At 37.8% G+C, this 14,930-nt stretch overlaps 2 protein-coding genes across 3 annotated transcripts; one reads left to right on the top strand and one right to left on the bottom strand.

The window, feature by feature from the left end:
- arpc3 (actin related protein 2/3 complex, subunit 3) lies at positions 1-3,993 on the top strand. The gene is made up of 7 exons (XM_080418603.1): positions 1-101; positions 407-506; positions 885-961; positions 1,590-1,658; positions 2,274-2,400; positions 2,804-2,898; positions 3,725-3,993. Exons 1-7 carry the CDS (start codon positions 96-98, stop codon positions 3,785-3,787), a joined length of 537 nt encoding a protein of 178 aa, XP_080274729.1. The 5' UTR covers positions 1-95; the 3' UTR covers positions 3,788-3,993.
- Positions 3,994-5,549: 1,556 nt separating this feature from the next.
- LOC308077724 (ubiquitin-conjugating enzyme E2 G1-like) lies at positions 5,550-12,838 on the bottom strand. 2 transcript variants are annotated; one of them, XM_080418604.1, is made up of 6 exons: positions 12,588-12,838; positions 10,892-10,994; positions 10,632-10,729; positions 8,107-8,285; positions 7,434-7,540; positions 5,550-6,003 (listed from the first exon to the last, which is right to left on the bottom strand). In XM_080418604.1, exons 1-5 carry the CDS (start codon positions 12,628-12,630, stop codon positions 7,454-7,456), a joined length of 510 nt encoding a protein of 169 aa, XP_080274730.1. In that variant the 5' UTR covers positions 12,631-12,838; the 3' UTR covers positions 5,550-6,003; positions 7,434-7,453. The 2 variants fall into 2 exon arrangements, with proteins under 2 accessions (XP_080274730.1, XP_080274731.1); XM_080418605.1 differs by having other exon boundaries at positions 5,550-5,999.
- Positions 12,839-14,930: the final 2,092 nt, after the last annotated feature.

The following is a 14,930-nucleotide window of genomic DNA, read 5'->3' as shown; positions in this document are numbered from 1 at the left end:
CCTGTACATTCATAGGGCGGAGGAGAGGCGGAAGCACTGAGTAGACATTTCTCTTTCGCTGAGCAGCAGAAACACTTCTGTATTTATCATTCAAGATGCCGGTGAGTAAATAATCCGCAACAACTGAACAACCGTCGTTTGCCGTGAGATTTGAGAGGAACGTTATTATTGAAACTATAACTGTCGATGATGGCAACGGCCGTGGATAAACTGTGGGCAAAAAAATGACTCGAGCCTCTTTGCTATCCTGGTTAGCTTACTAAATGGATGCACGAATGATCTGTTTACTCTGTGGATGTACAAATGTAACCTGGTTACTTCAATTAAACGGGTCACGTTTGTACCCTGGCCGAGTTGCAAATGGATGGCTGTGTGTAACGTTATTTAATTTGATCGTTTGTTCCAGGCGTACCACTCCAGCTTGATGGATGCAGACACCAAAATGATTGGGAACATGGCTATGCTTCCACTCAAGACACAGTTCAAGGGACCTGGCCCCAAAGAAAGTAGGTTTCTGTACCGCGTTTCATTGTTCAGCTACTTGAAAGAGATCAAACCACTGTCTGTCACTGTCAAGTAATGCGTTCTTGGTCTACAGAACATCCCTGGTAGTTTTATACACATTCTACCACTGATATATGGCACTTATTAGGCCTGATTTATAGTATGACAAGTACTGTGTATAATTCAAGATGTAGGTCACAGGAGGCCACAGGAGTTTGCTGTTATTTCCGTATATGGTATTATGTGTCCATCCATCAGTTTGTGGTTTTTAGGTCCAGCTGTGTGTGGGCGTGCCTTGACAGACCACAGGTTTTCAAGGTGTCATTTTAAGTCCTGGAAGGGTTGTTCTTGGTACTCAATGACTTGTTTTGTCATTTCAGCCAAAGACACGGATATCATCGATGAGGCTATCTATTACTTCAAAGCCAATGTCTTCTTTAAGAATTATGAAATCAAGGTGAGAAAATAATCTTGGTTCCAATGCAATGCATGGTATGTGACCAGTGTTCATTATTTTGACTAAAAGACTAAGATTTTGATATTTACTCTACTAAGACTAGACTAAGACTAAACAATTGGTGTGTTATTCAAAAGACTAAGACTCAATCAGAATTTGCTGTCAAAATGAACACTGTATGTGACTTGGTGTGACAAGTGTTTTAGGGAAGTGACTGACCGGGGCCTACATCATCCGCTTTAAACATTAAGAGGCACAATGCTTTTGCTGAGCATTCTTCACCCCTTACAGATACAAATGGGCACAGTCTTTGCAGTTGCACCTTACCTGCTGTCAGTCCATTTACTGTATGTAGCTGTTAGCAATACAATGTTATGAATTCTCACTATATTGATGTTAGCCCTGCCACTTGGTGTCGCTTTTTGCTCTGTTTCTTTGCTCGGTTTCTCCACATGTCTCAACTTGATTCTGCCCTCAGCAATGCAATCTTCTCATAGTTTTGTAGTAGTTAAGACATGACAGGAACTGCATTTAAAGCAAGTTTCTGTAACGTAGTAGTTTGCAGGACGTACACAGTGGACGAAATATTTCATTTGATTATAATCACTATTGTGTTTTTTTGTTTCAGAATGAGGCAGACAGGACATTGATCTATGTCACATTGTACATATCTGAATGCCTAAAGAAGCTACAGAAGGTAAACTACACGTAATTAAGTATACAATGAGCCTAAGGATATTGTACTTCCAGCACAATAAGTTCCTCTGTGTTTATTTAACTCTGAGGGTGTGTAAAAATGGAACCAAATGCATCTGGGTCCAATTTACCCTCACAATTAACATATTTTACAATGTGTAGCAGAACAAACAAAAAAGGGATGTGTACACTGTATTCAAGTATCGGTACAATAAATATAATGTGACTGATGCATAGTGAATTAAAATAGTCAATCAGAATGAACTGGTGGCTGTGGATAGCAGGGTTATTGTTGAGGTCTTGAGTGTTCATTAGCCTCCTTGTCACTTGGGCTGGTTGTGTGATCCCATGCAATATACTTTGCATATCATTGCTGACTTCAATTGTGATGAATCACATTTGAATTTCAGACATGGCTTATTGCCTCTTATTTGGCTAATGTGCAAAGCAGATTTATGAATCACTGCATTCACCCTTAGCTTAGGAATAGAAAACGGCAAGGCATAAAGAAAATGGTAGTAGTTAATGGCCTAATTGAATGGACAACAACAAAAAAACTATTAGTTGCATTGTTTGGTGATCTCACTCATGCATTGCTGTGCTTTGATCTTTCCAGTGCAGCTCCAGGGGCCAGGGAGAGAAGGAGATGTATACTCTGGGCATAACTAACTTTCCCATCCCTGGAGAACCTGGCTTCCCTCTCAATGCTATGTATCTCAAGCCTACAAACAAGCAGGAGGAGGGTAAGTAAAACCCACTGACATGCTGGCCAGTGAAATCTTACATTAGCAATAATCAACTCGGAGACTCATGGTTATTGAAAAACGACACACCCTGTGGAGACTTAATTGCCTCTGCTGTGTGCATTTGTTCTGTTCCGATAACCACGTCTTAAGTTCTTCATCCAAGTGGCAACAATTCAAATATATAAGTAGTGTTTATTCATATTTTGGGGCAATTGACTCTTTAAAATAGAAACTTTGGGACCTGAGAATAAGTGTTACTACTCCAGCGAGTGGGTGAAGCTGTAACATCCCATCCTATAATAGTCAAGTCTTTTGCACACATGTAAAGTTGAGTTTGACAGTCATGGTGTGGTGTGTAATGATGCCAAGTTGCCAACATTGGATTTTTTCCTTGTTTCAGAAACCATGAGGGCGTATCTCCAGCAGATCCGCCAAGAGACTGGTTTGAGGCTCTGTGAACGTGTGTTTGACCCTCAGACAGACAAACCAAGCAAGGTGAGATAAATTGTGTAACTCAGAGCATTTATAAAATAAAGCATCTAAATAGTTCTACTGCATAATTGGCTTACATTTGTCTTTTGATGGTCAAAAACTTGCATATCTTGCTCTGTTCCAATAGCAGTTACCTAAGGCTATGTTCCATGTTCAATCTTTTGTTCAATTCATTCTGAGGTATTTGATCTATTTGTGCTTAAAAATGGACAACAATGAAAAGCTGCGTCTGTCCATAAGCTAACCAGCTTTGTGTCCAACAAATGTATCTGCCCAAAATATGCCGGCAACAATGGGAGACTACTTGGTAACAGTAACAAATTAATTGTAAATTAATGCACTTAAGTGGAAAAAGACACACAATGGTTACAGTAAAAGCTTTCAACAAGTCAATTCTCTGTCATAAAATCCAATTCCTGCAGTTTCTTATTACAAGTAAAGGGGGGTACAGTATATTCGTTTTTTAACCTGGTCAGCTGTGTACAGTTCATAGAATACTGATCAGGGATTAATAGTCGGCACATGGAGCGATTTAAAAAAATGAGTGACATGGGTTTTTAGTTAAGGTTTGGTTCTAAAATACTGCACTTTACGTCAATGATTTGTTGTAAGAAATGGTCTAATTGATAGACAGTGTACATTATCCATCTGCTCAGCTGTTGAATTGATGAAACACTACACAATTGAATAGCTAGTCTTAACATCAAGTACAAATTCCAAGTATAGTTGTGTTGTACAGTACAGTACATCTTTCAACATAATACCAATGCAGTGAATGGTCTGGCTGAAAGTTGTTTTTAACAGTGGATTCTTTCTGTCTTTCTTTCAGTGGTGGGTGTGCTTTGTCAAGAAGCAGTTCATGAACAAAAGTCTGTCAGCTCCTGGACAGTAAAGAACTTATGATCTCCACTTTGTACTCTGCACATTTAAGATGGGTGGAATTTTGCTTTTTTTTATGTTCTTTTGTGCTTCTGGGTTTGTGTGGCCAACGTGATTTTTATATTGAATACAAGTCCAAGGGTATGTCTTAACTTGTATGGTTGTTAAATCGTTTTGAGCTGGTGCTTAATTCAATAAAGCAATCATAGAGATCGGAAATTAATCTGTCATATTTAATCCTCTGTGCCTCACATTTTAAAGAGTGAATAAAGTTGGTCATAATTATCATGTTTCAACTGATTGTGGATAAACAGTAACACTAAAGAAAATGAGTACAATTTAATGCAGCACTGTAATTACGTATAGTTTGTAGTGTCCATTTTGGATATATAACTCAAATAAGTAACAATGTTAGTGAAGAATATCCACACAGAGCTTTATTGCTTGTAACAATAATGTTCACAAACCTTTTAAATGGTTGACATTGCACACCGAAAAGACTTAACCAAAAATATCCATACGAGCGTAACATGACATCACCTAGATCAGTGGTTTTCAAACTTGTTGCCTAAAGCACACCAATGGGCACGTTAAAATATCAAGGCATGCCTGTGTTCATACTAGCGACAATAGCAGCTGTGCAAGGTCAACATGCCGCATTGTGCACTTGTGGAGCAGCAATTTTTAGATCTCATTTATGTATATATTGATTTCGCCTCTATTAGGAAATGAATGCTGTTATAGTAAATTATACAATTATTCATAACCTTGTTTCGTTTTATACAGGTATTGAAATGTGTCACAAAATCAAGGCACGCCTCGACTTGTCTCTCACACCAGTGTGCCTTGGCACACCGTTTGGGACCCACTGACCTTGACCATTCACCTGAATGGTATCGTGCAACGCAAAAAAAAACATGAGCTTCTCCAAGAGAATACAAAGGCAGGCAACTTAAGTTTCTATACAATTCTTCATATTTACATACACAAAAATACTGCTGTAGAGCTGAGATCTTGTATTACAAAAAATATCTGCTTCATGTCTCAATTGCTTGATTTTTGGTTTCTCAAAAATACATTGAGCTAAAAAACAAAACAAGTGGAAGCATCCGGACAGGTTTCACATAAACTTTCTTTTGCTTACAAGGAGAGAAATTAAGGCAGTTTTGTGATGTTTTCCCCCTATGAGAAGGAACACTTTCACTGCCAAGCACTTATTTGTCTCTCCATCTCTCTTGAAAAGCTACAAATGTTGCAAACCTGAAATTGCATAAGTGTGGACACTGTAAATGTGGAGTAGATGGCTCAGTGTGGCAGGTTGAATGAAAATATCTTCAAAAAGATAGAACATTTATAAACAATAAATAAAGTAAACTAAAAAAAAGACAATTAGGCAGAATAAGTGGGTATATGTTTCTCCAGATCTTTTTACAAATATGCTCATATGAAAAATTATAGGCAACTCCCTCAATTGCAGCCGAGCCTGTTGGATAGTTGTTGCATGCAGTGGCGGCTGGTGCTGGTTTTGTTCAGAAATTCAGTGACATGTTTTTGGAAACCCAAACGAGTCACCTTTACATTTTGTTTCTTAAGTTTGTTTGGATGCGCTGGATGGTGTGCCTCCAACCTCTTCATTTCACGTTTTTTTATTCCAATGTAATAAATGGGTGATTTAGTAGAGAAGTCCACCTCATTCATTTCTGATTTTGTCAGTTCCTTAGCATGTATTTAAGTTGAATAAGGGAACAGAATTGCATTATAAGGATTTATATATGTTTATCACGTCTTGTTTTGCTGCGAGATATACCCTTTAAATGAGCCGCCCCTGCTTGCAAGTGTCAGGTTTACCAGTTTACTGTATTACACAGGCTTGGGGCAACTATTAAAATACCCACAGCAGCCCATAAAACAACTGTATTCTGCAGAATTCCATATACATATTGTTTTAATAGTTTAGAAATTCACCATAAATCACACCACCATCCAATGTATTTATCATTGTACAGTTTTGTCTGCATACCAACATTTTTAAAATTCCTAAAAACAAAATTGGGGGAAAAACAACTAATTTGTTGCTATACTGGACCATATACTGTAAGCTTGTTCAAAAGGTAAGAATCTACATATAGAAACATTGCTCAACAGGAACCTGAGTTCTGCCCAGCAATCTTATTATTCAACGGTTGAGCTTTCAGTGCAACCACTACTTCAGTCCCCTTCAATTCCTATCTGGGAAAAAAACAAAACAAACATCAATGCCATGCAATTATGATCTGATCACAGAAACAAATATTTTGGTTGGTTACATATTCAGAAAGCCTGCATACTGTAATACTGAAATTACCATTATCCAAGTATTTATGATTAATGCAATGCCAACTATTGAAAAAAATTCACCCTCATGAGTTCACGTAGGGGTGGGTAATATGATGAAGGTACATTGTCAATAAACAGTGCCTCATGATTTGCTTTGACAGGGAGGTTGTGTGCATTGTGTGTAGTCTGCAATCCACTTTCACCAGGCAAAACAATGAAATAAAAGAAACAAACTATTTGAAATTTATTTGTGAATTCATTGCAATTCTTCCTTCCTGTAATTTGGGGAACAGTTTTGTGATCATAATCTCGTGAGTTTATCATCCGTCACCGTTTGTACTTCCTGGGAGTGATGGTTATAAGGGCAATGCTGCATCCTTGGCTACTGCCACACAATATCCATAATGTCCACTTCGCTCTGTCTTGTCAAGGCACTGTTGAATAAAATGTGGACTGACTGAAGCCAGATCACAACATAATATCACCCACTCAAATTACCAAGACATTCTAGGTAACTTGTATAGCTCAGCAGTGCAAATTGTACTAAATTGTATTTACCATTTAAAAGTTACCACATAGATAAAAAAAAGATAATCTTACACAATTTACAGATACATACTCATCCCTTTGCAACTCACACAGGGTGTTCCACAAGCATGCTGGCTGAATAGCAGAGTATTTAAACATTTCCAGACAGCTACTTATTTACTGCCCTTTCTCATGAGCTTCATCTTGACTCTGATCGTCCTACTGACACAAGGAACCTTGCATCCAACTAATTTCAAATGAAAGATCAACGGTTACTCATTGCTTGTTTGTGTGTGCCTGTCCCATATCCAATATATATATTTGTCTTGTCTAATCAAACGTTCACTCACCTCAGTTTGTAACATTAATGTTCCGTGTGTCTCATCAGTCATACTTGTACAGAATAGAGCTCAAAGACACAGTCAAATGATTTACCAGGTCTAATTTTTTGTGCTGGTTAAAACATTTGTTTTCCCACTACTAACACAACACAGTGGACCAAAATGGAAATGGGGCTTTACAATATTTGCTTATTGCTATAAGCTACTGTACCCCAATAGGCCTTCACCTTCCATCTAAGCTGCTCAAAGTTGAATAAGACTTGGTAATAATTTGGCTATGATTGTCTGCTAGAATACAGCCATTATGGAGACCCCTGGGCCCATCCACCCAACCTTCATACTTTCCCACCCCGGTTTTCGACTGGCTACCATTTCCACCCAGCTAGACCCTGTATTCCCTTGTGGAACACCCTGAACTCACAGGAACATCAGTCAGCAGTCAACACAAATCCCCTGACAAGTGGTGGTACTCACTCCCAAGTCAATTAGAAAACCTAGTCAAAAGCCATCTCCTGACTTTTCCGTACACAGCGTGCAACTTTCTTCTTGAACTCTCCCTTGGGATCCTTCCTCCATTCTTTCTGCAGAGCAGAGCACAAAAAACAAAAAATATTTCGTCACAAGCACTTTTCATAAGCTAAATATGTCTAAAACCCACAAGACGAACTTAACGGCTTTCAACCTGGGGTCCCTATAAAAAGGGAATGGCATTATAGGCTAAATGTTTTTAAAAAATCTACAAGTTCCCAACACATCGCAATGCGACATGTGAGCTTGTAGATCTGCCATTTTTGCTACTTTAATGCAACACTAATATACAAGTATAGAAAAGGGCATTCATTTATGAAGAAACATGAAAAACAGATGAAAAATGGAGATACAAAGCTTCTGCCCGACAGTGACGACACATCAATTTTTACCAAACTTCATAAAAGTGCCATCAATTATAGTATGTTGAAGGAATAAGGCTTTTTTAAAATATAGTTTATAATCCACTTTATATCAAGTATAGTTCCCAATGCAACTGAATTAATAGGTGTTTGTTTGATCAGGTGATCGTGTTTTAATTGCAGATATTTTACATTTGACATCAGGACCAATCCCAGCATAGAAATATCCAAAAGCAAAACCATAAAAAGGCACTTACAGCTGCATCTACATTGGCAGGAGATTCATCGTTGGGGTCTGCCAACATGGATATAACGCTGATCATGATGGTCTCCACTGTGTGGATTGGCAGCCAACGCTCCTCTGGTTTCTCATAGCCATACTTGTCCTCTCCAGGCTCATGCAGAATTGAGATGCATACATCGCCATTCTTTGCCACTGGTAGCAAGCAAAATGGAAAATCAAGACATGCACTAGGATTTCTGATATGTTCTGATATGCATCAGTAGTCAAATCAGTCCAAACTTTAGTTCACATTGCTCTGCCTGGATATACTGGCCCTCATTTATGAACGCGGTGCAGCCCAAATAATGGGCGTATGGTGAGATCACCGCACCTTTCGGCATTTATCAATATATCCTGACGTGGGCTTCATCCTACCGTAAGCTGAAATCTGACGTCTGGTCGAGACCAGTTGTTGACGTTGGCTGCGCCCGTTTATTCCATTCTAGACCTGCGGAGCAGCATTGTCTGACTGTCTGACAGGCATCTGGACACATAATCCACTCCTAAATGTATATCTACACTAATAAATAATCCCTGTGAAAATATAACATTTTATAAAGTAATTTAAACAAACTGCTTTAACAGTCATTCAGTTGCATTGGCTATGTTAAAATAGCAGATCTAAGCTCAAAAACGGGTCGCATCGCGATGCGTTGTGAGCTTGTAGATCTGCTATTTTCAAAATATACAGGCTTCTGCGAGCGCATTTTCGGGACTCCCGACGATCTTTTCATGGACAGTGAGGTGTACAAACTTACAGTAGCTTGTCCTATGTTATGGAGTTATGTCATAGAGAGTTTTGAAGACTACAACCTGGCTGGGTTAACGATATAAACCCGACGCTCCAATCTCTTATTAACGTGGCGGAATCACTGCCGCCCGTCCGAGTCTCACGGGGAATATCCTACATGACTGCTTGTGCACTGCTCGGTATGGGTTAAATAAATTAATATACAAACGTATTCCATTAATGGCGATGTGATTGGTATCATAATATGTCATTCATGTAGGCTACAAGCCTACGTGACAAAGATTGTACTGCTACGGATTACATGAAAGACACAGTTGGGCGTGTGTGTGTGTGTGTGTGTGTGTGTGTGTGAGTGAGAGAGAGAGAGAGGCGTGTGTGTGTGACTTGACAGGCAGCGAGGCGAGGCGATCGGGGGAAACTCTTTCTTATTGGCTTTTGATGTCTTTGGTCGTATTCTGGTTCTTCTTCATGTCGTAAAATCGGGGCGTTTTGAGAATATTTAAGGGCGTGTTATTTAAATGATGCTCGTTTTCAGACGTGAGATTTATCAAAGCTCCGACCTGATGTACGCCAGGATTGGCTGTGTAGGATTCGTTGATAAATGTGACTTTGACGTTGGTGTACGGCCGAATATATGGAAAAATATAAGCCGGTTTATACGCTGCGTTGATAAATGAGGGCCACTGACTTTCATTGGTGAAAAAAGTACTCAAATGTTTTACTTAAGTAAAAGCATCAATACTGCAATGTTGAAGTACTCTGTTACAAGTAAAAGACCGGAATAAAACATTTACTTGAGTAAAAGTACAAATTTGGCATCCAAATGTACTTAAAGTACCAAAAGTAAAAGTACTAAAATGTTTGAAAATGGCAGATCTACAAGCTCACAACGCGTCGCAATGCGTCGCGTTGTGAGCTTGTAGTATAAAATAGGGCTAAAGTGGGCTAAATAATTTATATCTGCAAAGTAACTAGTAAATTAAGTTTTGAAATCATTGTAGTGGAGTAAAAGTACAATATTTTCCTCTGAGATGTAGTGGAGTAGAAGTAAAAGTATAGACAATTGGAAATACTCCAGTAAAGTAAAAGTACCTCAAAATTGTACTTAAGTACAGTACTTGAGTAAATATAATTAGTTACTTTACACCACTGATCAGTAGTCAAATCAGTCCAAACTTTAGTCCACATTGCTCTGCCTGGATATACTGACTTGTATACATCTGTAGTCAGTTACTTTCTAGGCAGAGAAAATGTGTTCATGAAATCTTTGGCCACAAGAGGTTATGATTAGGACGACGCACACACTGCAGAGTGCATTTCAAGGCAATCTAGCCACTAGTTTTCAGGATATGTCCCAGAACACATATGAAACATACTCAGAATAAGTGAGCATAAATCAAATTTACTTGCTTGATACCTAACCATAGGAGCTGTAAACCACTATATATCTCACATACTCTGTTGAGACCTGACTGTCTCTGTGTAATGTATGCTCCCATACGATCATATTAGACCTGGTTAATTACCTGATCAGATTGAGACTTCAGTGTATTCCTGTCAAGTTACAGGTTTATTTCACATTTATGTTTTATTAGACTTAGTGTGAGGAAGAGCATACAGCTTGAAATGTAACTAGTGGATGTGGATAATAAACATTATTAATGGGAGCTACGTGTGGGCTGTCTTAATGTTATAACCATTACTAGCCTAATAACATATTTTGTAATGTAATGAGGGATAGGGTTTACCATTGGGATGCCAGATTTCTGTGATGAACTTCATCTTGGGAGGTCTCAAAGGGTAGTCATGGGTGAAGATCAGGTTTGTTTTGAAGAAACCTCCCTCACTGCAAATGAGAGAAATGTCACAGTGACCAAGGACCAGAGCAAGCAGTGTCAGTGAAATAGCATAATATATCACAGCCCTGAAACATGACTGTCATGACAGACGAGCGTCATGTGAACCATGGCTAAATATATCACAGCCATTTAATGTAATATCAACTCACAACAGTGTGTCTTGTGGACCAATGATGACCACTTCCCACTGGTAGATGTCGTCATCGTCTATGAGACCAGCAGAGAAGCCCTCCACAGGGTTCTTGTTCAACTCTGGAACATAACACTTGGTTTAGGATTTATTGCCCATAAATCCTAGATATTGTTCTAGGATTTGAGATATTATAATAATTGTAAATGTTGTGTGATAAGACATCCGATCGTCTAATCCTTTTTTATATTTAAATATTATTACCATCACAATATAGATGGTAGCCCATAGAGCGTCGCAGTTCCCGCCCACTTCCTGTTTTTTTTGGTGCCGGAAGAAAAAACTCAATGCATTTTTCCATTGACATTTCCAAAAATATTTATATCTATTAATTTAAGCCTCGAATCAAGCCATCACGAGATGACATGAATCATGACCATAAAACGTTTTTTTCTGTGATTTTATTTTATTTTATATTTAATTATATGATATACTATATTTAATAAATACCCTTTGTTTTGCCGTTTTCAACAAAAAAAATAATCACAGAATCAAACGTTTATGGTCATGATTCATGTCATGTCATGATGGCTTGATTTGAGGCTTAAATTAATAGATATAAATATTTTTGGAAATGTCAATGGAAAAATGCATTGAGTTTTTTCTTCCGGCACCAAAAAAAACAGGAAGTGGGCGGGAACTGCGACGCATTTACTCAAGTACTGTACTAAAGTACAATTTTGAGGTATGTTTTACTTTACTGGAGTATTTTCGGTACTTTTACTTCTACTCCACTACATCTCAGAGGCAAATATTGTACTTTTACTCCACTACAATTATTTGAAAACTTTAGTTACTAGTTACTTTGCAGATATAAATTATTACATTATCAAACACACATTAACCACTTTAGCCCTATTTTATACATATCGGCTTTAGGCATATCGACAGATCGGCTATTTGAAAATAGCCGATCTACAAGCTCACAACGTGTCGCATTGCGACGCGTTGCGAGCTTGTAGATCGGCTATTTTCCAAGTATTTTAGTAGTTTTACTTTTGGTACTTAAAGTATATTTTGATGCCAATACTTTAGTACTTTTATTCAAGTAACATTTTTAACACAGGCCTTTTACTTGTAACAGAGTATGTTTATATTGTGGTACTGCTACTTTTACTTAAGTAAAATATCTGAGTACTTATTCCACCACTGCCCATTTCTTTAAAATAAATCCTGATATTTGCACTTTCCAATCTGACATCACATTGTTGATGATGAGTTGATGACTGTGTCTCTGCCTCTTCTAAAGGATCTCCGACTCTGAGCTGCTCTTTAAACATCATTAATGGACAGATGGGAGTGGTGGAAGAAGTAACTCAGACATTTCACTTAAATAAAAGTAGCAATACCACAGTGTAGAAATACTCTGTTACACGTAAAAGGCCTGTGTTCATCTGCAAAGTAGAGAAGTAAAAGTATTGACAATTGGAAATACTCCAGTTAAGTAAAAAAAAAATACCTCAATTGTGTACTTAAATTACTTGAGTAAATGCACTTAGTTACTTTTGAACACTACCAGCAACGATTGCTAACAAACATTTAGCATTAACATTTATGTTCGCATATATAGTTCGTTATTACGGATCTACGTCTTCCAGAAAACAACAACAGCTGTTGCCAAAATTAACACTTTATTTAGCGAATAGAACTTTTACCTGAAAGTTGTTTACGAAGTAACAGTGATGATTGTTCAGTCATGTTATTATTGTGTGATCTCTCAGCAGCGTGGTTCAATAAGTGACTGATGATCCAGTTCAACTAAACAGCTAAACGTTACTATATATCCGCAGTGCTGTGGACCACGTTTGTTGCAGGCCTGGTTAACTGGTGGCTGCCGGGGACCTGTAATCTGTGCAAACAACTCAAGTTACCAGAAACGAGGTTAACACTGTTTATTACTGGAGCACCACAAGCTGCCTGGAACTAACACAGCGCGCATGCGCAACTTCAAGCAGTGCTTCCGGGTTGCTTGCCAAGGAGTACATTGAACAAGGAAAGGCCGGGTACTTTAAGGTAGGGTAAGTGATATTTTTGGGTTAAAACAAAAAGTATTTTGTTAAAACGTTAAAGCACTATATTCTGATAGTAATCATTGCTATAGAGTGTTTGTTCAGTAACAGGAGTCTCCCCGTCTCTCCAAAAAAAGGATAAAGGATAATAAACAGAAAATACCTTTTCCGGTACAGTAGGTGTCAACATCTCAGCCAATCAGGAGAAAGTACCCATTTTGAAGCTTCTTTTTTATTGTGTTCCACTTCCAGTTCCAATTTTGCCTGCTCATTTCTTAGTGTCATCACTTCCAATTTCACTTGTTTAATCTATATCCTGATTGAGTTCTCTATCCTGATTGGATAAAATTGGAAATTAAACTGAAACTGAAACGAAAATGCATTTTCTGTTTTATAAAGAGCTGGAGAGACAAGGAGACTCCTTTTACTGAACAAACACTCTATAGCAATGAGTACTATCAGAATATAGAGCTATTTAACACTTATTTTAACCAAGGAAAATCACTTACCCTACCTTTAACTTAAAGATTCTTTTGGCTATTATCAGTGGTGGAAAAAGTACCCACATGTTTTACTTGAGTATCAATGCTGCACTGTAGAAATACTCTTGTTACAAACTAAAGTCCGGAATTCAAAATTTGCTTGAGTAAAAGTACAAAAGTATTGGTATCAAAATGTACTTAAGGTACCAAAAGTAGTACTCATTATGCCGAATGTCCCATTTCACAAGTGTATAAAAATCGTTTGAAAATAGCAGATCTACAAGCTCACAATGCATTGCATCGCCACGCGTGTAGATCGGCTATTTTCAAATGGCCGAAATGTTTATAGGGCTGAAGTGGTCAATGTATGTTTTGTAATAATAATCAAAACCAACAAAGTAACTATAGTAAATACAAATTTCAAATAATTGTAGTGGAGTAAAAGTATAATATTTGCCTCTGAGATGTGGTGGAGTAGAAGTAAAAGTACTGAAAATTGGAAATACTCCAGTAAAGTAAAAAATACCTCAAAATTTTACTTAAGTACAGTACTTGAATAAATGTACTTAAGTTACTTTACACCACTGCTATTAATGTAGAGCCATCGTTGTGAAGCAACTTCACGTCACTGTCACACCCTCTGACCTGCCCTCTCTTCCAAGTCTGTTTTGGTGGTCTTGTCAAGGAGCCCTATTATTCTCAACCACTTATTAGCACAAAAACCTCTACATTATTAAAAAAATTGCAGATCTAAAAGCTCACAACGTGTCGCACTCGTGAACTTGTACTATTTGACTCTAGCCTATTAGATACTTTGAAACAGATCCCTACCCTTAGGACTACAAGATCTTTGTTCTGAAACCTGCAGTAGGCCTACCATCCTACCCTTTTAATGAAATATATCATGTAATATAAATTAAATTCAAACCATACATTTGTACTATATTAACACTCCCATTCACTCATAATCAAATGTATTAAAATGTTGAAACTCTGGCCTTTGGGCCTGAGACAATAACTCTTTCCGCCGATCCCCTCTGAAAATCTACATGCCACCTCAGTAATATTGAGAAATCTAGCAGAACTGGGAAACCTTGAAAATAATTAAATCTTCATTCTTTCTTTCAAATACTTTTTATTTGTAGAATTTAGGTTATTAAAGTAAATGCAAAGAATCTCTGTGAGTCTAAACAGATAGAGGAGATGATCCTCATTCTTTCCCATTTAATCTGTTCTTTTGAAAACGACATCACATTTATTTTTATTTCCTTCATTGCTTCAGCATACAACATGCTTACCACTACTACAACATTATTACCACTGTGGTGGAAGATAGTAATCTACTGATAAATGTGGTGGTTGTAGTTGTATAACAGCGGTAGAAGTAGTAAACCTTGTATTCTATATGTATTCTAGTGTGTGCTTGACAGAACCATGCAGTAGATGGCAGTGCAAGCCACAGAGTAGACCTTTTAGGTATTATAATTCTTCTATCATGCAGTCAGTG

The sequence above is a fragment of the Gymnoscopelus braueri genome, assembly GCF_963280865.1.
Source record: "Gymnoscopelus braueri genome assembly, chromosome: 22".
Taxonomy (NCBI): domain Eukaryota; kingdom Metazoa; phylum Chordata; class Actinopteri; order Myctophiformes; family Myctophidae; genus Gymnoscopelus; species Gymnoscopelus braueri.
Note: the sequence above shows the minus strand (reverse complement) of the source record. Positions and strands in the feature narration are given on the sequence as shown.

Bases quoted from the DNA above. Each gene is read 5' to 3' on its own strand.
- LOC308077724 (XM_080418604.1), bottom strand. From the start codon at position 12,630: ATGACTGAACAATCATCACTGTTACTTCGTAAACAACTTTCAG. The intron at 8,286-10,631 runs GTAAACCCTATC...GCTTGCTACCAG, and splicing joins AGAAATCTGGCATCCCAATG to TGGCAAAGAATGGCGATGTA. The intron at 7,541-8,106 runs GTAAGTGCCTTT...TCTGCTCTGCAG, and splicing joins CTGCCAATGTAGATGCAGCT to AAAGAATGGAGGAAGGATCC.
- arpc3 (XM_080418603.1), top strand. The intron at 1,659-2,273 runs GTAAACTACACG...TGATCTTTCCAG, and splicing joins GCCTAAAGAAGCTACAGAAG to TGCAGCTCCAGGGGCCAGGG. The intron at 2,899-3,724 runs GTGAGATAAATT...TCTTTCTTTCAG, and splicing joins AGACAGACAAACCAAGCAAG to TGGTGGGTGTGCTTTGTCAA.